Source organism: Electrophorus electricus, chromosome 19, assembly GCF_013358815.1.
Source record: "Electrophorus electricus isolate fEleEle1 chromosome 19, fEleEle1.pri, whole genome shotgun sequence".
NCBI lineage: Eukaryota > Metazoa > Chordata > Actinopteri > Gymnotiformes > Gymnotidae > Electrophorus > Electrophorus electricus.
The window spans coordinates 14,082,889-14,108,470 of record NC_049553.1 but is presented as its reverse complement, the minus strand read 5'-3'; the positions used below and the strand labels follow the sequence as shown (position 1 = coordinate 14,108,470).

At 38.8% G+C, this 25,582-nt stretch overlaps 2 protein-coding genes across 2 annotated transcripts in view; both read left to right on the top strand.

The window, feature by feature from the left end:
* LOC113568870 (Fc receptor-like protein 5) overlaps nt 1-7,038 on the top strand; it is a 56,294-nt gene extending 49,256 nt beyond the window's left edge. Inside the window, exons 15-25 of the mRNA XM_035536578.1 lie at nt 26-304; nt 466-711; nt 808-918; nt 1,133-1,252; nt 1,337-1,378; nt 1,608-1,682; nt 3,495-3,569; nt 3,654-3,713; nt 4,226-4,297; nt 5,890-5,959; nt 6,208-7,038. Of these exons, the coding sequence (XP_035392471.1) occupies nt 26-304; nt 466-711; nt 808-918; nt 1,133-1,252; nt 1,337-1,378; nt 1,608-1,682; nt 3,495-3,569; nt 3,654-3,713; nt 4,226-4,297; nt 5,890-5,959; nt 6,208-6,241 (1,184 nt within the window). The 3' untranslated portion in view covers nt 6,242-7,038. The remainder of the gene's footprint in view (nt 1-25; nt 305-465; nt 712-807; nt 919-1,132; nt 1,253-1,336; nt 1,379-1,607; nt 1,683-3,494; nt 3,570-3,653; nt 3,714-4,225; nt 4,298-5,889; nt 5,960-6,207) is intronic.
* LOC113569016 (titin-like) overlaps nt 1-25,582 on the top strand; it is a 74,117-nt gene that overhangs the window by 22,881 nt on the left and 25,654 nt on the right. The window lies entirely within an intron of this gene.

Here is a 25,582-nt window from a genome sequence, read left to right as displayed (position 1 = left end):
ACATTTGTTTTGTCTGATTTGGCAGATGTGTCTTCTCTAGTCTCTCTGATCATCATTCCCAACAGAACTCAACACTTCAGTGGTCACTCTCTCTCACTGAGCTGTGAGGACCAGAGGAACTCTACCAAATGGAGAGTCATGCAATACACACAAAATAGGAGTGTGTCAAATTGTCCACCAGGCAAGGAATCAGTTACAAGATCTACATGCAACATCAGCTCTCTCTCCACAGCCCACACTGGAGTGTACTGGTGTCAGTCTAAGTCTTTAGGGAGCAGTAAACCTGTCAACATCACAGTGCATGGTGGGTCTCCAGTCATTTTTATCACAGGAACCATAGGACTAGTGATAGAATATAATAACTCTACTATATTTATTTGTAGAATTAGATGAATAATATTTCATGCATGTGAAAATACTTGTGTGTATTTTCCACATTTTATGTTTTCTGCATCTCTTTTACAGATGGTGATGTGATCCTAGACAGTCCTGTACATCCTGTGACTGAGGGAGATTCTCTGACTCTACGATGTTTATTGAACAAAACATCTTCTAACCTCATATCTTACTTCTATAAAGATGGATCACTCTTTTGGAACCAGACCACAGGACAGATAATCATCCATGCCATCTTAAAATCAGATGAGGGTCTCTACCACTGTGAATACCCAGAGAGAAAAGAGTCACCAAAGAGCTGGGTCTCAGTCAGAGGTGAGAAATCCTTTTCATGATATTTGATTTATTTTACATTATTTCAGTAAAGTGTTCTGAATGTAAATTCATACTTATGTCACTTCGCTTCCACAGGCTTAGGTCCTGGATCCAGTGGTGTAATAGTTGGACCGGCTGTTGGACTCAGTTTAACCTTGTTGCTCATTATCATACTTATCCTGTTCCTGAGCTACAAGAAGAACAAAGGTTTGAAAGCATCCATGTATCTGTAGCATATGACAATTATACACAGACTATTTAAAGACAAATTATTTATGTACACCATGGTGATTGTGTTCTTGCTGCCAGAAACATTGTCAATTTACAGCATAAAAGGTATTTTTATCCATTTTCCATTAACTGTTAAATGAAATTGAACAGTGATCCTATTAACGTTGCAACTGCTTTACTGTGTGAGGAGGTACAAGATCTCTGTCTCCCCCTACTGGACATCAGGAGAACACTAGCCAGACCACGGGCCAGAGGCAGAGTTGGACTGGGCCTGGGAGCTCTCTTTCAGGAACCTCACTGCTGCAAGCAGGTTGGTTTGTGTTTCTACTGAACCCACCAGCTTTTTGTTCAAATGAACACTTTTATTTACACTGCCTTCTTTCCTCTTTAATAGGAGGTGATCTGATTTATGCCAATGTTGGTAACAGGATTACAGGTAGAGTTCACCTCAAATAAATTTACTACTTTAATGGCTGCCCTTTTATGTTTGTAATGATTTTACTGCTTCATCCAACAATGACACGTATGTATATGCTGTGAATAATAAAACAAAACACACAGGAAATAGTAAGAACTCTGCATATCCGCAGTAAGAACACTGACTTTTTGCTTTTCTGCTTATCTAAACTGACTTCTAAATATCTGACATCCGATGTTGATGTCAGATAATACATTAACAGGCCCAACTGATGGAACTTACTCAAAAAAAGAGCTGAAAAACTTGAAACTTCACAGTAAAGGTACATACCACCTAATACAAATTATTTTAAAAGAACACAAGACTGAATGGAGGGACACTTAACACTGTCTCTTTTTTCCATACAGTACCACCCTAAATTATGAACCCTATTATTATTATTATTATTATTATTATGGGTCAAGTGTTGTAGTTTACTCAAAGGTTTAAAGCAAAAAACCCAAAAACAAAGGAATAAAGACCAATATCAACAATTTTACTACAATCTTTTGTGTGTGTGTGTGTGTGTGTGTGTGTGTGTAAGAGAGAGACTTGGAGAGAAACTAACAGATTGTATCTTGCAGACTTGAAGATAGAAATATACCATCAGTTGTTGGATGTTTGGAATTTGCCCTTGTTTTATGAGCTATAAGGTTCACGTGACTACTATAATGTTAATCCATTTTTTTTACCACCATCAATAACTGTAACCCAGGGTTATAGTTCATTTAATGATTGTTGACAGATTATTCACAGTAATGTCTGTTTGATGCCGGTATCAGTCACACTTAATGTACAGTATCTGTTTGTATACACCTAACAAAAATTAAATATTTCTCTTTCGTATAGTAATTTTCACGTAATTATTTATGAAAATACATATACAACAGTTTATAAGAATACAAAGATAACAGAAATGCTATGCATTCTCAAAACCATCCTTAGTCTAAATACCTGAGATAATTATTTATATTTAGCAAGGTAGAGTAGATACCAAGGGATTTATCTGGTCAAAATCTTACACTGAACTAAGCAAAGACAAAGTCAGACCATAATTACTCTAAAAAGTGATGGCCAGTCAGTTAGGAAAATAGCAAAACCTCTGAAAGTTTTTTTTTTTAAATAAATGCAGTTGCCAAAACCACCAATTGCTGCAATGAAACTGGCTCCTATGCAAATACCCCAGGAAAGGAAGGTACCTCTACTGAAAAGGACAATCATATTAAAGTCATTAACCTAATAAATCACCAGTTTGCAGAACCACAGATTTCAGCTGAAATACATGCTTTACTGATCTCTAGCAGGGCAAAAGTCTTGGGCAAAAGAATGCAGCAAATGCACACTAGAACACTGGAAATCTGCTCTTTGGTCAGATGGCAGCATGTGTGGTCTGCATTGTGAAACATTTGGGAGATGATGTAATTGTGTTTGTGGTGCTATGACAAAAGGTACCCCACAATCATTTGATCGGCACCCTATAGTGTTGGTTTGAGATGAGTTTGACCGTAAACAACATTTGTCCTGTAGTGTATGTGGTTGGAAATCAATGTATACATATTACTTGATCCTCTTTGTTAGTATATTTGTCACTATAAGTTTCAGACTAAAATGTGCTGTTTTAGTCTGAAACTCAAACATGGACTTTGCAAACATGTGTAAAGAAAGTAACCTCTCACCCCAGCAAACCTTTCATCCCTCCCATTCAAGCCTCTTCTTCCTCTCACAAACTCTCACTGAAATCTTTCACTTCTCTCACTGAAACCTCTCACACCTCTCACTAAAACCTTTCACTCCTCACAGCCAAACCTCTCACTCCTCACACTCAAAGCTGAACATTCTTCTCACTCAAAACTGTCAGTACACAAAAGAATGTGCATGTGATATTGGTCAAAACATTCCCACCAAATCTGATCTGACTGCTATGACTCTGGAATATTTTAGACTTTACAGTGTAGCTTGAAGGTGCACAAAGATACTTTACCATATTTATTTCTCCTCTGGACTCAGTAATTCCACTAATTTACATGTTGCAGCTTTAAAAGATTATGAAATTAGAATGAAAATGAGGGAAAGCAGTTTGTTTTCTCTTTAACAGATGCTGGTGCAGGACCCAGTGATGTGACTTATGCTCAAATTAAAATGAAACCCAAGAAGAAACCAAAACAAACAGGTGGGGCGATGGGCTTGTGTATGAAATATATATACCTTGTTTTTTTGTGGTGAAAGCTAATGCATGTGTGTTCTGTACTGTTAGAGAAGACCAGGGAGGGCACTGATGTGATGTACTCAGAACTGAAACAGAAGTCAGAAAAGGGTAAGCAGTAGAACATCACAGCTCCACTTCATAAATGCCAGATAAAGCAAGAAACTGGTTTTATTAAACACTAATTTACTTTTGCATCTTGGAAATGTGTAAATTTGTCAGTGTTTCTAACAACATTAGTGACAAAAGTGGCAACAAAAGTAGTGAAAATGTTTTTTATATACTAAGTGATAAGATGCCAATGGAATCTGGACAATATAGAAATTCCTCGGAAAAACATGATCCATGTTTTCTCTGGCCTCTGGGAAATTATAGACCACACAAAACACATCACTGTAATTGGTTAAGGACAGTAGTTTGTATTGGGTTAAGCTTTATAGTTAATGAGAGTAGTCTGTGTGGGGTTAAGCAGTGAAGTGTCTGCCTGATGGAAGACTACAGGGTGTGACTGGAGAAGGCCTGTAGTGTGGGATGTCTGAGTAATGCCCTGCAGAGTTCTTTAAAAGGATTATGATGGTAAATGACTGTGGGGAAAGAATGAGGTTTTTTTCCCTCTTTCACAGATGGTCCAGGACCCAGTGATGTGACTTATGCTGAAACTGAAATGAAAACCATGAAGAAGCCAAAACAAACGGGTGAGACTGAGATTGAAAAAGTATATCTGAATATACTCTGTTGTGAATCATAGATTCACTTTTGCATTTAATAGACCGAATGCTTCCAGCTCCTGTAGTGTTAAAAACGTCACTGTGGAAGCTGTTCCATAAGATGTTACTTTATTGTGTGAAAGCTAATTCATGTCTGTTGTGCACTGTTAGAGAAGACCAGGGAGGGCACTGATATGATGTACTTAGAACTTAATTTTCACTTTTGAAGAGAAAAGTACAATAGTCACAATAGTAGCAACAAAACTAGTTAAACTAAATAAATGAATGTAAACTCACTGCTAGGTGATGGGGGGTAGAATGTACACTGCTGGCTGGGTGATGGGGGTAGTGAGCATGAGGGGAAAAAGATGAGACTGTCAGTGTGTGCTAATATACTGATATGTCTATATGCATATGAATGTCTGTTCTGTAGGTGTGTGTGTGTGGAAGCAAGAGAACAAGTATGCATGTGTGTGTTGAGATGCCTGTGAATAGATGTTGCATGGTGCTGCTCAAGGATGTACTGCACCATAATAAGCTCTACACCACTGTACAGCTGTATGATCTTATCGAGCTGTGCCCACTTTCTGAAAACTCCAAAGTGTCTCTCTTTGCCCTATGCTACTGCTGCTAGGGTAGCCAGCATTTCTGCTTTCTGTGTGGGGCCCATGGCGGCCCATGCCAGTAATGTTAAGTGGCCCCTAATAAACCTGGATGGGCTTCATGGGATGGTGCAGCAAGAAGGAAACAGGCATTTATTGGTTCCTTCTTGCCAAGAGTCTTTAATGGGTGTTTAATAATATAATACATGAGATGCTACATTAATACTAGAACAGAGAATACCTAAGGACAAACAAGAAATAGAAACAGGGTTGTAGAGAGCAGGTTGGTGGTAAGTTTTAAGATTTGAGATTTATTTTGAACATGCAGAGAAAATTTGACTGATAAACCTGTAGGAGGAGCAGCCCAGAGATGAGGAGCTGATCTGGAGGATGCTCACCAAACCTATGGAGGTTAGAAGAAGGAACAGTTAACAGATCAGCTGAAGATGAGCAGAGAGTACAGTTGGGTTTGTAAGGAAGGAGAAGGTCAGACAATCAGGAAGGAATGAAATTATTAAGAGATTTGCAAGTGAGCATAAGGATTTTGAATTGGATGCAGTATTTTACAAGAAGCCAGTGAAGATCTTAGGGAACAGGTGTAATATGTTTGTGAGTCAGAAGGTGCAACAACATAATTTGGACTGATACCTACAAGAAGAGAAATACAATACTCCAAGTGACTAAAAACAAAGTCATGCACAAGAGACACAGCAACAGGGTTAGAGAGACAGGATTGAAATTCAATTACAATATTGGCTATGTTACCAAGATGACAGTAGGAGGTTTTAACAATAGAACTGATATGTGCATTAAATTAATAAAACACAAATTGTTACCAGGATTGTATTATGTGGAATATAAACAAATTTCAGAGTCGTATATCCCATTTCAACAATGTTTTGCTCACTAGGGGGTATTCTGCAGTGTTTTTAGACCTTGAGTCAGTGTAAAAGTCTTTGCATTCTACCTCTTTTCCAGGTGATTCCACTAAAACCACAGATTCAACATATGCTCAGGTTAGCAAAAGGCACAGCAAAAAGAATAACAGGTAAGAGTGATTCATTACAGACATGTTGATAAGACAGTTCACTAGCAATTCCTTAACATTTCCTAGATGAAACTATAGGGTATTCTTAAAGATGTGCCTTATAGGACATATCAAATTAACATTTCAAATGAACATTTTTCTCAATAGCTTAAACACTAAGGTTAAGCCATTCATGCAAACCCGAATAAAAATGTATGTTTTTCTAATTAATGTGTGAAGAGACCTTATAAAGCATCTTTCTCTTTTAGGTGTCTGAAGAAAGTGCAACATTGTGAAATTTAAATCTTCAATCAGTGACTCGAGTAGTGTCAAAGCTGCCTCACAGAGAATCTATGATAAATGTAGTTTTTACAGGATCTGTTGTTCCGTTCCTTGTGGTGTTGCTGTACTCGAGGTTTTCTGAAGTCTAGCTTGTGGCTTTAGGGGACAGGAGGGACCAGGATCTGAACTAAAGAGATATTTAGGCTTATACTCCATAACTTTGCCAATGATGTATCCAGTTTACATCATCTAGTAAAGATCACTTGATGCTGCTGAATATTTTTGAATAGCCACAATCAAAATAGTACAATTAAAAGAATAATAATTTTTAAAAGGGTGATAACAGTACAAGGTGCATGCTCATTTGGTATTTTTTATGGGTTTTTTTACATTTAAATTTCATTTTTATTAATAGATTTTTCTGTTATTCTAATTTTCTCTCACCATGAACATCCTAATGTTTTATAGTCTTTTTGGCTTGATTTTTACCCATATGCCTAGCCAAGTGTGAAACATTTAAGTGATGGCTCACATACTGCACATTGTTCGTACGCTATACATTTTGATGTAAAATTGTAATTCAATATTCTTATATATCATTATAACTTATTATTGTAGCCTATTTGTTTACTTATGTCTTTCTTTCATAAATGTTTGTTTGCTATAATAAAAAAAAACTATTGCTATTAAAAACTCATTATCGTTCTAAAAATAAACCTTAACATTTCTTAACATGTACTGTATATGCATGAGTTTGTATGACAGGTCTATTGGTCCACTCATTATGTGCGCCCCCAACATACAGCTGGTGTGTTCAAAAGAGCAAATAAATAAATAAATATAATAAAATCTTACAAAAATGTAATTATGAATTTCTCTTATGATTGCAAATTTATAGTTATCATGGTTAAATAAAATATTTATTCAAGCTTTAGTTTTATATTTTCTAATTCAGTTAAAATTACAATTTAATCTGCATTAACTACATTAGTGTGTGTGTGTGTATTACATATATATATATATCTCTCTTATTTTTTATTTGATTTTTAACTTGTAACAAATTTACTTAAGCAGTGCAAAGTAAACATGTAATGCTTGAGGATTTATGCACTGAATTAATGCAAAAACATATTTTTTCCCAAACACAAAATTATTAATGTTCTGTTCTTCTTCTGATATGCACTCATGAATGGTAAAAATATTCTCATTGGCTTAGCAGCTCTTCGCTTTATTCATATTCCAAACTAGCTCAGTATCTAATCAAACGCTGCACTTTGTTAAGAAATAGCACTTCTGTGTCTTCAGCAGTGCCAGACAGAGAGCACATGGGTCTGGGTATGTGTGAATGGTCACGATCAGCACTTAGAAACTGCATTCAGGGAATTTCAAAAGCCAGTAGTGAAAAGTCAAATATATTTAAGTGATTCTTATGAAAATCCTCATTTTAACTACAGGATGGTGTAATAAACTTAACAAATCCTTTGTAGCAGGCCTTCAGTGTCAAACATTATGGAGTTAGAAAGTATAACTCCAGTCCAGGAGATCTGCTGCCTTGCAGAGTTTAGAAACTGCATTCAGGGAATTTCAAAAGCCAGTATGGTTTATGTGAAAAGTCAAATATATATTAAATGATTCTTATGAAAATCCTCATTTTAACCACAGGATGGTGTAATAAACTTACCAAATCCTTTGCAGAGGGCCTTCAGTGTGAAACATTATAGAGTTAGAAAAAATGACTCCAGTCCAGGAGATCTGCTGCCTTGCAGAGTTTAGTTCCAGCACATATGATTGAACTAATCATGCCTTTTAGTATTATCTGATTATCTGATTAGTAGAGCCAAATGTGTTGGATCCAAACTTCATTTTCCTAACATATAAGAGCATGCTGTGTAGGTGCAGCACTATGTGGTAGCTACACCATCAAGGACACAAGACCCTACAGTGGTCAGTGAAGACAGCAAAGAGTATCATCAGCATGTTTTTTTCCTCAGTCAGTATACATTAAACCCTGCAGAGCCACCAGCATTGTAGAGGACCCCTTCCACCCCTCCCATGGATTATTCACCCTATCACCTGGTAGAAGGTACCAGAGTATCCGAGCTATCTCCACTAGAATGTGTAAGAGCTTTTTTCCCTCAGACACCCATTGGACTATTGTTCAGTAACATTCTGCTGCTACTGTACACTGCATACACCAAATCAAGCCACACTGCACAGACTCTTAATAATAGAATAATTTCTTTAAACCAGTATACCACACTGTGTACCATGTTGCTGCCAATGATGTTTACAGTAATTATGTAGACAGTACTGTGTTTTTGCAATGTCCTGTATCCTGCACTGGGATGTGCCTTTGTACCTGTGTTTACTGTTTTGTCACTTAACGTTATGTTGCATGTTGAACGATGAGTCCTGGAGGAATGATATTTCAGCTATGGTATACCCGCAAATAACTTGGTCAACAATAAAGGAAAACTTGATGATATGCTTACATAAGACTAACACTACATGTATGAATGCAATTTTTCATCAATGGTGATGTTAAATGAAAATGAAAAATACACATCTCTTCCACATGCGTAAGTGTGAGGTTTCATGCATAGATGGGTAATCAATGTCATGTGGACACACCCATTAGGCTTTACAAGGTTTGGCAGGTAAAGTGTCAGATAGGGTCCTGTCTTGCTGTATCTGTGTTGAACAGCAGGCAGGGTCCTACAAGTGGGGGTTCACATTTAAGTGCGTGCTATAAGTTTGTGCTAGCAGTAGATGCCGTGTGGATATGGTGCTACGAGGGGATCGTGGCGGCCTCGTGTATGCTGAACATGATGGCTGAGCACTATTAGGGCATCTTTCCCTTTGGTAGCATGGAGTGTTTTGAGGCTTTGGAGTAATTCACATGTGTATTTTGCTTTGGTCCTATTATCAGTCCCTGGAAGTTTGTACTAGTTGAGTAGCTGGTGTCCTATGAATTCTCAGTCAAGTGGCCTTATTGCATTGTGATGTGTATTTAATAAATTTTGCATATGCTTATTATTTTCTCTCAGTCCTTTTTGAGCAATATGTCACCAACCACTACATTTGCCTGTGAAGAGGTCACGTGACCTCACCACTCTTTGTAAGTTCCTGTGGTTGAGATCATGTGGTTGAGACCACTGTACCAGGAAGCGATGCAGCTGTACAGGATTCTCTCCATGGTGAATCGGTACAAGTCAGTGAAACTACACACATATTTAGGCAATGCATGCAAAAATATTTGTTGCATACATGTGCTTGATAAACATTCTCATTTATGTTGCTGATATTTATCTTTCATCCACCAACAGCAAATAATTATAGATCAGAACATATAAGACACACAGTGAATGTGGAAAGTGTTTGTCACTTTGTCCCATACAAGCAGAAGTTCTGTTGAAGAAAAACAGTGATAAAGGGCAAGTGAGTCCCTTTCAGGAAATTCATGTGTGGAGGTCTGTCTCTTCTTCTTCAGGTTTCCTACCTATATGCTTACAGTACTTAAATGTACATAGTGACATAGTGGCACTTGCATAAATTATATCACAATAATATACTCCTGTTATTTATGTTTTAATTATGTTCTATTAGTATATGTGAGTTGTGCAATATAACTGAAACAGTCTCCTCATACAATTTCCATCAAGAAAAAATGAGGAATTTGGTTTAGGATGCCACAGTTTTTATTTGTGAAAAATATGGTAATTTGTGTCAAATAAACATATGGGTATTTAGTATCTTTAAAAGGTCAGTGAAGCCTGCTTTGATACATTTAGAATTAACTTGTTATTCTGCAAGATGCAGATGTGGTGTCACTATGATGCTCTAACGTGTGAAGGATCATCTGATCTATAAAATCTATAAAATCAAACTTAGGTCTGTTATCCCAAGATAATCAATACGGTATATTGATCCACATGTACAAACATTAAAATCAACATGTAAGTGTAACAAGACAACTATGTGTGTGTCCTTAGAATAACCATTCCATCTTTTACTTGATAGCTAGATAGCTTTGGCTTTTACTAAATAGATAGCTGTATAGGTTGCTCAGACTCAAAGAGGATTTGAAAGCAGGAAGGTAGAGAATATGAGAGGGGCAGCAACTTTCTGGCTGTTGAGCATAAAACTTATATAATCTTTACAAAAGGGCCACCCATTTTACAAGGAAAAGTATGAAATTTTGCTGGAACAAAATTTGTCATTTATTGGACTTTGTAACGGTATTCATATTGCATACATGGAAGTGTAAAATTAATTGAATTAGCAGAAGATAAGAGATTGAGGGTTCCTTGGTCTTTAAGCAAACATTGGTATTAAAGTTTCAGAGAATGAAGGAATATGTAATTCTTTACAGAAGAAGTAATACTCTATCCAAAATTTTAACCAGAACTTTTATCTATGTTGTTCCATAGGCTACTTGTTAGTTTTAGTCTTACCACTCAGATGTCTAAAGGAAACTGATACATTTGCAAAGTGGAAATTCAATAAAATGTGATTGCTTTGTATAACAAGGCAGAAGTTCATGAAATTTGAAAAGCCAATTTAGAGGAAGATTAAATAGATACTGCTAACAACAATTGAATTTTCAAGATCCTTGAGTCCAACAACAATACTATGTGCTGTAGTATTCTCTTTATTCTCTGCCTTTGATTGTTTCACTCATTTGGTTTTAGCTCATTTTGACGCATTGTGATACTGATACATCTGTGAGTAGTTGTTGCATTTGCATAGGGTTGTGTTGTGAGGGCTGTTGTACAGACGTTCTCACCTCTCAGCCTCCTCAGCCTCTTCATATCTGTTAGTGTCATTCATTCTGGAGCTCACATGCTACAGAGATTGATGTTCTATATAAAAGGAATCACTCTAAATAAAATAATAATAATATTAATAACAATAACTAATGTGGTTGTGTTTTTCAACTCATACCAATAAAAAAGACAGATATTGCAACAAAGATATTTTCCTATGACCATTCATACTTATTTAAAATGTTTAGCCTCTTAATAAACATCTTAAGAACACTTTTTTGTTTAGATACATACATTTAAAAAATGAAAAATGCATATTTCATAATTGTGAATAAAATATTAGGACAAAATGAATTAATTCTCTGTAAGATGGGCTCAAACCCAGGGCATCTAGTTGATGACACAGACACCCTGCTGGATGAGCAACTACACTCTAATGATGGTTGGCCCGTGTGCAGAACAGTTAGATCTTGGATCAGGTAAAACAAAAGGAAACTCTAAACACCACGCTGAGCATGGAAAAAGGGAGAACAAAGGACACCACGGGAATAATGGCAACCCTGATGCACTGGGGAAAACCAAACTAAAACTTCCCAAACAAAACCAGAACACGAGGAGGAACTTGAATGGCTAAGGGAAGCCTCAGGAGAGAGACAGACTTGAGAGGGAAAACTGGAAAAACACAAACACCTTCGCAGACAATAAGTGAGGTGTAGCATGAGGGCTCACAGACCTGGATACCTGAAGTTACCGGCTAGGAGCTTGCCTCAAAACTTTAGCAAACACACAGATCAAGTGGGTTTGTTAAACTGTAAACCATATCAGGCTCAGCTATCAACACAGCAGCCAGTGTGCTGCAAGCAATATCCTCTATCTAGTGATTAAAGAAACAGTTTTGCTTTATAATACAACTGTTAATCTGGGAAGGGCTGAAGGCTGAAGGTTTACACAGGACCTTAGGATGGTAAATGAAGTAATTGTTCCATGTGCTCCTCTTGTGCCAGACATGCCAGGTGTTGTTAAACTTCCTGCTACTCACACATTTTAATACACGTTTTGCCACAAGGCTTAGTACATTTACATTTACGGCATTTAGCAGACACTCTTATCCAGAGCGACTTACAAAAGTGCTTTGTCACTTACTCATAGAATATATCTATGAGTACAGTATATATATATATATATATATATATATATATATGTATATATATATATATATATATATGTATATATATATATATATATATATACATAGTATAAGTACAGTATAGTAGGTTAGAATTAAACATACCAATGAACTAGAATACTGTAGAATACAGGGATGAATGCTGATCCCTAGAAGTGCAAAATACATAATGTCTATCTTAAACAATGATAAGTGCTATAAACAATAAGTGCGAAAGTTTGTTAAAAAGCATAAATAATGCCCTACAATAAGTATTAAACTAGTCAGTCAATAAGGGAGCAGTGTCAGTTGCCCTTTAAATATTCTGCAAAGAGATGGGTCTTCAGTCTGTGTTTGAAGACTGCAAGGGACTCTGCTGTCTGGACAGCAAGCGGGAGTTCATTCCACCATCTTGGAGCCAGGACAGAAAATAATCTCGATGCTCATCATCCATGAGACCTGAAGCAAGGTATTTCAAGCCGAGCAGTACTTGAGGTTCAAAGTACTCCAGGTACAGGTTTGGCTTTGACCATTGACCTCATGTATGAAGGGGCTGGTCCATTTTTGGATTTGTAGGCAAGCATCAAGATTTTAAATCTGATTTGTGCAGCTACAGGGAGCCAATGAAGGGAGCACAGCAGTGGAGTAACATGTGTGAACTTCCTAAGATTGAAGACCAGTCGTGCTGCTGCATTCTGGACAAGTTGTAGAGGTTTGATGGCTTTTAGAGGAGGACCAGCAAGTAGCGAGTTGCAGTAGTCTAGCTTTGAGATCACAAGAGACTGCACAAGCACCTGGGTAGCTTCCTGCGAAAGAAAGGGTCGAATCCTTCGTATGTTACAAAGGAGGAATCTGCAAGACCGGGTTAGATTAGAAACGTGAGTTGAGAACGACAACTGGTTGTCCAAAGTTACGCCCAGGCTACGGGCAGCTTCGAATGGTGATACCAGGGAGTTCTCAATGGAAACAGTAAGGTCATGGTAAGGGTTGGGAGTACCTGGGATGAACAGAAGCTCAGTTTTACTGGGGTTGAGCTTCAAGTGGTGGGCTGTCATCCATGATGCAATGTTAGTTAAGCATGCCGAAATACGTCTGGAGACCTGCGTGTCAGAGGGTGGAAAAGAAAGAAATAATTGAGTGTCATCAGCATAGCAGTCACACCAAGCCTGGAAAGAACAGAGAGAAGAATGTTGTGGTTCACTGTGTCAAAGGCTGCTGAAAGGTCTAGAAGAATCAAAACAGATGACTGTTTGGCAGCTTTAGCGGCATGAAGTTTCTCAGTCACCGCTATGAGGGCCGTTTCTGTAGAATGTGCCGGTTTGTAGCCAGACTGATTGGGATCATGCAGCTTGTTCTGGGTGAGAAAAAGAGACAATTGATTATAAACTGCTCATTCAAGGGCTTTTGAGAGGAAAGAGAGAAGTGATAACGCTGGAGCTGTCAAGTGTGGCCTTCTTGAGGATTGGTACCACCCTGGCGGTTTTGAATGCAGTAAGCACATATCCAGAAGATAAGTAGTTGTTGATGATGACAGATGAAAGGAAGCAGATCTCTTGCGGTTGTCTGGAACAGAGCAGAAGGAATCGGATCCAGCGGACATATAGTCGGAGTTGAAGAATTTCATCTGTGGAGAGGAGAAAAAGAAGTCAGAGAGTTGGATGTTGGGGAATGCACATTAGTTGGAGGAGTGGGAACAGAGGAAAAGGACTGGCGGATTGCTGCAACCTTCTCAAAGAAGGTGATCAAATTTTCTGGAGTAAGAGATGAGGAAGGGTGGGGAGGGGGAGGATTAAGGAGAGAAGAAAAAATAGTGAAGCACTTGCGTGGATCAGATGATGATGATTCGAATTTCTCTCTGTAGTAGGATGACTTTGCAGATGTTACTTCCAGTGAGAACTTGGAAAGGAGAGACTTGTATGAGCTAAGATCTGAATCTATGCGAGATTTCCTCCACCTCCTCTCTGCAGTCCTTCATTCTCTCCTGTGGCAGTGAAGTGTTTCTGTTAGCCAGGGGGCTGGTGGGGAGGACTTAGCGGGTCTAGAGGAGAGAGGGCACAGAAGATTCATTGATGTGGAGAGTGTAGAAATGAAAGTATTTGTAACTGTATCCAAAGAGAGAGAGGATAGAGAGTCAGGGTGAGGAAGGGTGGACAAAACAGTAGAAGTAAGGGAAGAGGGAGTTATGGAGTGCTGATTGCGATGGAGGAAGGAGGAACATGTTGGAGATGACTGGATGGAAAGAGAAGGAAGGGAGAGAGAGAAGGATAGAAAGTGATGGTCCGAGAGGTGGAGGGGGGTGACTGCGATGTCTGATGTTGTGGTGGTATGGGTGAAGATCAGGTCCAGAACATTGCCCGCTTTGTGAGTCAGAGGAGAGTGGTAGAGGGTGAGGTCAAATGCTGTCAACAGTGGAAGGATGCAGGAGGAATGCAGCTTGTCTGATGGAAGGTTGAAGTCACCAAGGAGAATGAATAAATGCACCTGCTGTCTTTGCAGCCACCATACGTGACTCCCTGACTCCTTTATCCCTCAAATAACATGGCTAACTTTTACTGGTCTTCCCAGTACTGATTCTATGGTATGGTTTTGTGGAAACATTGTTTATAGAGGAATAAGTCATTTTCAATGGACTGGTAGCCATTTTCCTGCTTTTTCCATGCTGCATTTAATCACAGTATGGAAACAGCACTAATTAAAGTAATCAATGACCTGTTGTTGGCTTCTGACCAGGGTTATGTCTCTTTGCTTACATTGCTTGATCTGAGTGCAGCATCTGACACTATAGATCACAACCTTTTACTAGATAGACTTGAAATTGTTGATGGTATTAGGGGAACAGCCCAGACTACATCATTGCACATAATAATTTCTTTATTTACACACCTTTGTACCTGGACATGCCTAATCTAGTCTCTTTTTCTGCTGAGGTACACCTATCTCTGATGTGATGATGTTACTGAGCCTCATCCCATCTCAGCTGCATTGGCTACTCCCACCACCCCCTGAGGTCCCCTGCTGTAGCCCACCACACCTCCACCCTAGCCAACTACTTCTCCATTGCTCTTAATGGATGTTCTCTTGCGGGCTGGGTCCTGGACACCTCAGGACAAGACTAGGACTTCTGGAAAGATGGACTAATCATTAATTGCTTATTTTATTTTTATTTAATGTATTTTTCTCTTCAAACTGTTATCATTGTGGTGTCCATTTTCAGCCAGAGGAGGATGGCCCCTCCTTTCAGTCTTAGTTCCTCTCAAGGTTTCTTCCTCGTGCTCTAGGGAGCTTTTCCTTGCCACTGTCACCCTTGTCTTGCTCACTGTGGGCTTGGACTTGGACATTTGTAAAGCTGCTTTACATTTTTAAAGCTTGTTGTATAAAGTGCTATATAAATACATTTTTAATTTTTGAATTTTGAATATACATACATGCATATGTAAATACATACAGTGCATACATGTGTTATAAGATTTTTGTGGGCCCTGATCATTCTGAATAACCCAGTCTCTATTTAAACTCCCACTTTGAAAAAGTTTGAGTTAAGTTTTTCTCAGACACCATTTTAAATATTCATGGTTGCATCGCATGATGTAACCAGTACATATAGTTAAACACATAATTAAAGTTATTTCAGTACCCTTCAAACCCCTCCACTAAATCAGATCATCACTATATGTATTAGTTATAGATCACAATCCTGCCTTCAGTACTGTATGATAAGATGAAGGGGGTTTTGGATTTTAGACATTTTACAACCAGGTTCTTGCAGTAAGTATTATCACACAGCTTATTTTATTGATCTTTTTAAACTCATTGAGACTCTGGACATGGAGCACTTTTGAACTTGTGAATTTTGCATTATGTATATTGTGTGTTTTATTTGTATGTGTTTTATATATTCTCATGTTGTGATTTTATGTTGTGGGCTTATGTATTGTCAGAGATCCTATGAGCTGCACTACAACAAATTCCTATTGGTTTTTGCTTATCATTATGGAGTTTGGAATATGTTTAGTCTACGTCTATAAAATGAGTTTAAGTGGAACAGTAACATCTGAGCCCCCAACAGTACCCTCCATAAAGTGTGATTATTTGATGGACATGATGAGATAAGACTTAAGCCTGAGTCTGTGGAACTGATTACAGTAACTTTGTCCTTTTGTCTTATAAAGTAAAATGTACTACTAAAATGGATTTCGAAATGGATTTATTCTGCTATGCTTAAATAACAATCCTGTTGCAGACCCACTGAACATCAACTGTGCAGCCTAACTGTATATGAGCTCCACCTATTGGATATCTCTGGCACTACACAGCCTCTGTTCTGTAGTCAATGCCAGTGTTTTTCATCAGTCCTGGTTAGGAGGCCAATAAACTGCACAGTATATTGTTTTTCCTCTACTTAATCATCTTATTAAACTAAGACCTGCATCTAGCGATGCATTTGGACACATCAGTGATGTTACCTAAGGTCACTGGCTGTTTACGGTCTTTCAAACATCATACATCATCTCCCAGGTAATCCAGCTGGCAGTGATAATTTCCCAGCTTGTGCCCCAGTAGCATCCATCGACAGATCACTCCTTCCACAGTCATCTAGAGGTCTTATCTACTGCGTCTGTTTCCCTGGACCACTCCTTCCACAGTTATCTAGAGGTCTTATCTGCTGCATCCTCTTATAGTGCATCCAGAAAGTATTCACAGCGCTTCACTTTTTCCACATTTTGTTATGTTACAGCTTTATTCCAAAATGGATTAAATTAATTTTTTCCCTCAAAATTCTACACACAATACCCTATAATCACAAAGTGAAAAAAGTTTGTTTGGAATTTTTGCAAATGTATTTAAAAAAAATAAATAAATTCATAGGTACATAAGTATTCACAGCCTTTGCTTAATACTTTGTTGAAGCACCTTTGGCAGCAATTACAACCTCAAGTCTTTTTGAGTATGATGCTACACGCTTGGCACACCTATTTTTGGGCAGTTTCTCCCATTCTTCTTTGCAGAACCTCTCAAGCTCCATCAGGTTGGATGGGGAGCGTCTGGGCACAGCCATTTTCAGATCTCTCCAGAGATGTTCAATAGGGTTCAATTCTGGTCTCTGGCTGGGCCACTCAAGAACATTTACAGAGTTGTCCCGAAGCCACACCTTTGTTGTCTTAGCTGTGTGCTTAGGATCGTTGTCCTGTTGGAAGAAGAACCTTCACCCCAGTCTGAGGTCCAGAGCACTCTGGAGCAGGTTTTCTTCAAGGATGTCTCTGTACATTGCTGCATTAATGTTTCCCTCGACCCTGACTAGACTCCCAGTTCCTGCTGCTAAAAAACAACCCCACAGCATGATGCTGCCACCACCATGCTTCACTGTAGTGATGGTATTGGCCAGGTGATGAGTGGTGCCTGGTTTCCTCCAGACATGACGCTTGGCATTCAGGCCAAAGAGTTCAATCTTTGTTTCATCAGACCAGAGAATTTTGTTTCTCATGGTCTGAGAGTCCTTCAGGTGCCTTTTGGCAAACTCCAAGTGGGCTGTCTTGTGCCTTTTAATGCGGAGTGGCTTCCGTCTGGCCACTCTACAATACAGGCCTGATTGGTGGAGTGCTACAGAAATGGTTGTCCTTCTGGAAGGTTCTCCTCTCTCCACAGAGCAATGCTGAAGCTCTGTCAGAGTGACCCTTAGGTTCTTGTTCACCTCCCTGACTAAGGTCCTTCTACCCCAATCACTGATTGGCCGGGTGGACAGCTCTAGGAAGAATCCTGGTGCTTCCAAACTTCTTACACTTACTGTTGATGGAGGCCACTGTGCTCATTGGAACCTTCATTGCTGTAGAAGTTTTTCTGTACCCTTCCCCCAATCTGTGCCTTGATACAATCTTGTCTCAGAGGTCTACAGACAATTCCTTGGACTTCATGGCTTGGTTTGTGCTCTGACATGTATTGTCAACTATGGGACCTTATATAGACAGATGTGTGCCTTTCCAAATCATGTCCAATCAACTGGATTTACCACAGGTGGACTCCAATCAAGTTGTCAAAACAACTGCAGGATGATCAGTGGAAACTGGATGCACCTGAGCTCAGTTTTGAGTGTCATGGCAAAGGCTGTGAATACTTATGTACATGTGATTTTTTGGGTTTTCTATTTTTAATACATTTTCAAAACTTCCAAACAAACTTTTTTCACTTTGCCATTATGGGATATTGTGTGTAGAATTTTGAGGGGAAAATAAATTTAATCCATTTTGGGATAAGGCTGTCACATAACAAAATGTGGGAAAAGTGAAGCACTGTGAATGTTTATGAAATGCAGTTTTGTGGGGGTCAGGACACTGAACAAATTCAAACAGGGGTTTTATACCTTTAACCCTGTGAGAGGATGAACAGTTGATGATGTTCAATCTGGCTGTACAGGGAAGGACTCTGACGGACTCCTTTTTTCCCCAAACATTAGACATTTTTCAATCTAGTGGATTGGATAACCTTTCAGAAATGGTGTGTGGTTGTTGTATATGGATGGATAAATTCTACAGTGGTGCCGCAACACTCGTTTGCATTTCTGGAACTTTATGTAAATCAGCATGAAAAAAGGGCTGGAGAGATGTGATTGTCTTCACTTTAAATTCCATCATATGTTCTCGTGATGAAGATATAAATTGTATCTTGATTATTAATGAGTGTGTTTAATTTCTAAATCCTTTATGCTTTTAACTCCACAGTTTGGTTTCATCAAAATAGCATCAAAATAAAGCAAAACACTGAAAGCTGGCTAAAGGAACAATAATGTCGTCAGATCTATGGTTCCTCTATACACTGAATACTGACTATGTGAACTTTAGTAAAGTAACAACATAATCCCAACTCAGTCCTTTAGTGTTTTAGAAACTCCTAACTGGTGCTGTATTGTTGAAGAATCACTACAATTATTTAAAATGATGTCTTGCATAAAAGCAGAATTTCAGGAATAAAATGTTTCTGGAATCCACATAACTCACCGAACAGTTTAGTAGGTGTATGGTATCTGTGTACGGTATTTCTGGTGAAGTAACTTCTGCTGAGATGAGGATAAAAGCCTGACCTTACACCTCTGAATTTTCTCTAATTCACCAGATACAACTATATAAGTTACTGAACATGATCAAATAATTTTAATAGGGTGATTTAGAATAGGAAAAACCATGAACTATACAGTGCTGTAGCCACTGAGGACTGACAAGATATTGTGTAATTCTAATTCAGTAGAAACAGTGTAGTGACATTCCATGAACCACTAGGTGGAGCACATAAACCAAATATTGAGGCTCGACAGTTGCTGTGCTGTGTGATGGTCCAAAAAAGATGAAGCTAGCATTTTAGGCTTTTAAACAGTTTTAAACAATAATATTTTAGACTAGTGAACTGGATACATTTTCAGAAATGACAAATTCTGTGCTTTTTGTATAATGTATAAATCTATAAATCTGGTTCCTTGTGATTTACACAATCTTAGAATAAAAATGTCTCACTTCAGGCTAGAGCTCTCTCTAATTCTCTGAAATCCCTGATAGTGGATAGACGATAGGCAAAGACTGGATTACTGTTGTGTAATGTCTGAATCTTCTACACCTTGTGCTCCACTGCACTTCATCCTGCTTTTCTCAGGTCAGTGAAACATATGAAACATCAGGGACTGTAGTGTCCTGCTCATGGGAGGTTTTTATTCTAACAGGACTGTGGGCTCTAGCCATGTGTGTGACTCCCCAGTTTTATGTGGTGAAAGCAGAACTGAACTGGACTGATGCTCAGAACTACTGCAGAGGAATTTACACTGATCTGGCCACCAAGAAGAAATGAAAATTATAACAGCTCTAATGAAGGGCCAGCCAGGAGTCAATTATTGGATAGAAATAAGACACAAAATTGACCAGAACAACAAAACTATCAGCCATTTTCAATAGTTCATAGTATTATAACAACTTTATCAGTACAATGTAAATTTAGATGATCTCTTGATGGTTTCTATTGGGTTAAACCAAAATATAATTGAAATAATAAAAAATAAAGTAATTCTAGATAGTGAGGGTTACGAAAACATGTGGCAGGTGTGGAAGGTGTGTAGAACGACAGGTTGATTGACAAAACAAATGTTATAAACAACCGTGTGTATTATACAAAAATCACAAATCGCAAATTGAGTAACAAATAAAGAGACCAAGTTGGGTTTCTAGTCAGTGTTCTGTATTTACCACATACACTGTAGAACTGAAGGGTTGTTAGCAGGTGCCTTTCAGCCACAGACAAAAGAAACAAACAAAACCGAAACTCCTGTTCCTTAAGCTCAAGTCACAAGAAATGCAGCACCTGTCCTATCTAACTAAATCCAAATAGAACATAAATACATGGACAGCACAAAGTTCTTACCTAACATGTGTAACACTTGGGCCTTGTACATGTTGTATAACATATAGGCACACCCCTGGTAAGCTACTCTGTTAAGAGCTGTCTATTAACAGCTTACACTAATGAAGTTACCATGTTAACAAAGGGTTTTATGTATGTCTTAAATTCTAAGGTGCCTCCTTCCAAAGGAAAAAGGCTTAAAAATTGTGGTTGGGTGTGTACAGTGTGACATCCTCTAGGCAGAAACAACGTAGTCTGACGTTTGACTCTGGCTATGTTCGAAATAGGCTAATACATACTGTATACTGCATACTGCACTCAGTATATACTGTATACTGGTCCCTGTAGTAGTATGCAGTGTAGTATCCAGTATGCAACAAATGCAAACCATACTATGAGGTCACGTGAACATCTGAAGTTTCTGCCCACTTGTGAAAAGTTTTTCTGCCACTGTTGCATGACTGGAGTACATCACAAAGATTGCTCTGGTCATGCATTGGAATATTTGGCCAGAGTAGTATGTTATCTGGGTACATTTCACATACTGGAAAAATTAATTTTGGTCACATACTGCATACAGCATACTGATTGGGGGCCCATCATTACATAACTAGTATGTAGTAGGCTATTTAGAACACAACCTCTCTCTTCAATCTTCTCCCAACATCCACTTAAAGTTGAAACTCCACCTCCTCACATGAGGTCACACAAAACGGAACTAAATGCACCAATGAGAGAGAGAGCAAGAGAGAGCAGTAATTGTGTATATTTGGAGTGTATCTTTATAATAAACATGCTAGTGGAATGCTAGTTTGAAATATTCTCTGTAGTTGTTCCACAGCTTTGGGCCTGCAGCTCTAAAAACTCCATCCCCATACGTGTGTAGTTTGGTAGGAGGAACAGAGAGCAAAAGAGCATCTGCAGACCGGAGCAGCCATGAGGGATTGTGTCTGGACAACAGAGCAGAAAGGTAATCAGGAGCCAGACCATGTAAAGATTTAAAAACCAGGAGTAAGATTTTCTACTGTATGCGATAATGGACCAGGAGCCAGAGTAGTTTATTTTAAATTTTTTTAAACTTGGGGATTATGTGTTCTTGTGATCTGGTGTGCGTGAGAACTCTTGCCACTGAATTCTGCACTTATTGGAGCTTCTTGAGAAGACTAGCAAGGAGCCCAACCAGAACTGAGTTGCAGTAATCCAGTCTGGCTGTAATAAAAGCATGAGATGGAGTTACAGAATCAGGGAGTGAGGGATGCAGTCTCGTGATATTCTTAAGGTGTAAGAAGACAATTTTGGTGATGCTATTAATATTTGCCACAAGAGTCCATGATAAAACCAAGGTTATGGACCTGAGTCACAGAGCAGGTGATAAAATCCAGGATAGAGTGGGTTGACAAATTTTACTGAGAGTGGAAGGAGATGCTATGAGAATGACTTCAGATTTGTTACTATTAAGTTTGAGGAAGTTCAAAGCCATCCAGTGTTTTTTTTTTATTACACTCTGTCTGCTTGATTGGTTGTTGTTCATATAGACAGACAGTTCATTTATGTTCTGTTCTCTCTGGTGTTTGCACTACATTTGTCTAATGCACATATTTGCATTGGTAACTGTATGCTAATATGAAAACTGCATTTTTTATCTGTGCACTTCAAGTTAAACATTTGCTACTGTAGGATCAAAATCTTTCAACAGTGTCAGAAGACAAAGATCACATACCACTAAATCAGTCACATGATGGCTACAGTGTACCACTTAGCCCAGACAAAATATCTGTTGTTGAAAGTCATGATTTTGCTCAAGGAAATGGTAATCGCCCAAAAGCCACACCAGCCTCTAATCTACTTAGAGAGCCATACAAAGGCAAACAGATCCCACCAACCCATCGTGCCACACCAACCATTTTCTCAAACATACAGTCCTTTTCCCACCCAGGAAGGTCAGCACCATCCACAGACACCTGTCATAGCCGTGCATCATAATGTAAATGCCAGACCATACAGGGTTTAATGATATCTCTAGATACCTAGTCCACCGGGAGCTTGTCACATCTGGTCTCATTAAGTTTGATGATTGCCCCAAAAACTGCTGGGCATGGAAATCATCATTTGTGAATGCTCTAGAAGGACTAAACCTGACTTTCAATGAGGAACTTGACCTTCTGAACAAGTGTCTCGGTCTTCAGTCTTCAGAGTATGTTAGAAAGATGAAAGCTGTTCATGTTAGTGATCCTACTGCCGGACTCAGTGTGGCATGGCGATATTTCGAAGAGTGTTCTGGTTTGCCAGACATTATTGAGAGATTCCTTTTCAAAAGGCTTGAGGAGTTCCTCAAGATCAGAAACAATGATCCTTTGAGACTTAGGAGACCTGTTAAGAGAAATAGAGTCAGCAAAATTAGAGGGTTACTTATCTGGACTTGCCTATTTGGACATTGCAAGGGGGATTAATTTTACAGTTGTAAAACGGCCATATGCGCTGCAAGAGAAATGGATAGCTCATGGTGGCCAGTACAAATTGGAATACCAAGTGCCATATCCACCATTTTCATCCTTTACTCAGTTTGTCTGCAGAGGTTCACACATAAAATGACCCTAGCTTTATTCTTCACTTATCCAGTGGCAAAACAGTTAAGGCAGAACACTCCCAGAGAAGATTTGGCCACTCCAAGGGCCTCATCTCTTCTCACAAAACTGAGCTCTTCCCATCACGTGTTTCCACAATGTCACAGTCTGGCAGCAACAAAGCAGACGTCGACAGGTACTGTCCAATCCACAAAAAGCCGCATCCCCTCAAGCGCTGCAGAGGCTTTAGAAGCAAATCCCTTGAGGAACGTAAGGCTTTTCTAAAAGAGATGCGTATATGTTTCCGGTGCTGCTCATCAAGTATCCACATGGCTAAAGATTGCAAGATAGCCTTACTGGGTGCAGAGTGACACAGCACTGCACACGTTGCTGCCCTTCATCCTGGTCCAGCTCCATGGATGCATGTAAGGCTTGACCTTGAGCATGGCAGGGAGGAAAAGGACTCACCTTCTGTAAACGCCAACTGCACGGAAATCTGCGGAGCTGTCAATAGCTCTAGATCTTGTTCCAAGATCTGCCTCACGAAAATGTTTCCCAGGGGACATGTGCCAGGATCACAGATATTGCTGGAATAAGAGCTATGAAATTTATTGCTCAGCCTTTAGATGGCAGTATAAGTGTGCGTCTTCCTACCCTCATAGAATGTGATCATATTCCAGATGATAGATCTGTGATACCAACTCCTGAGGTCACAAAACTCCATCCTCACCTCGAACCCATTGCACATCTCAATTCCCCACTCGATCTTGATGCCCAGATTCTCCTTCTCTTTGGGCATGACATTCTTCAAGTTCATAAGGTAAGAGACCAGTACAATGTCCCACACAACATACTTATGCTCAGAAGTTTGATCTTGGCTAGGCTGTAATAGGTGATATCTGTTTGGGTGCCACCCACAAGCCTGCAGTTATTAACGTGTATAACACAAACATTTTGATCAATGGCCATCCTCATTTCCACCCTTGCCCAAATTATCTCTTTTTAAAAGAGAAATTCACCACAAAAGACAGCTATAAAAGGGTGAACATGCGGAAGCACAATTTTTGAGAAAACAAATGATGACCATAAGATCACAGCCTCTATTGAGGACAGACAGTTCATTCAGTTAATGGACAAAGAGATGTGCATAGATGATTCTAACAGCTGAGTAGCTCCTCTTCCCTTTCACAAACTGAGAACACGTCTCCCCAGCAACAGAGAGCCAGCTGTAAGTCGCTTTTTTTTGGCATTCATACAAAAATCTTCGATCAGGATCATACTGAGCTAGCACTTTCTGTGATGGATGGGGAAGAATGGTGTTATTTACCCACATTTGGAGTATATCACCCATGCAAACCAGACCAGATTAGAGTTGCATTTAACTTCAGTGCCAAACATTTTGGTATCTCCTTAAATGATATGTTGTTGACAGGACCAGACTTAAACAACTTACTATGAATCTTAATGCGTTTCAGATGTGAGCAGTTGACCTTCGCTGCAGATATAGAACAGATGTTGCACAGCTTCCTTGTGAGTGAAATTGGCTACCTGAGAAAGATCCTTAACCCTCAGTTGCTCAAGTTGTGTTCATTCAGAATTGTAAGTTGTTTTTGACAAAACATAAGCTAAATGCTTTAAATGTAATGTGGTCAATCCCAGTGCATTCTCTGACTCTATAATGTTTATGGAACAAAACAGCTAAAAACCTTGTTTTTAGGTTTTATATGTTGACTACCATTATTAGCCTCTTGCAGCCACCACTCATGATTGGTGGCCATGTTTTGACAATGTGTGTGTGTGTGTGTGTGTGTGTGTGTGTGTGTGTGTGTGTGTGTGTGTGTGTGTATGCGTGTAAGATTCTGAAGCTCCATTCTCAGTCCTCAGACTCCTTAGTAGTCTACTGGCAACTTCTTCATATCTGCTAGTGTCCTTTGTTTTGGCAATCAAATGCTTCAGAGCTCAAAGTAAGAACTCTCAATTTCCTGAACATCTATTTACCAAACTTCAGAAATGGTTCATTGAATGAAATTAACTACTAAAGAAAACTGACTTTATAAACTGATAGAGGCTGAAACGTCTGTTTAAGGAGATGAAATTATTTCCAATATAGTGCTGAATGTGTTTTAACAGTAAGCTTGGGATCCAGTGTGTTATAAACCTCTGCATAAGAATCGCTCCATCTGAGAGGTCTCTTTTCCCACTACTCTAAGAGGAACTTGTAAGCAGACCTCCCCTTCTGGATTTTCTTCTTTTATAAAACCTGGCAGTAACTGTAGCTCTAGTAATGGGGTTGTGGTGCTTTTACTGTAGTTCCAGATTGAAGTTTCAATTGATGTTAATAGTCACTTGTATTAAGAATATTAAACATGTTCTTGCTATTTTATCTTACACACCAAGTGTCTATATTTTTGTACAAATATTTCCTTTTCACACATCCTGTGAAGTTTAAATGGATCAATACCATTGTTGCTATCTATCTTAATTACTTACAAAA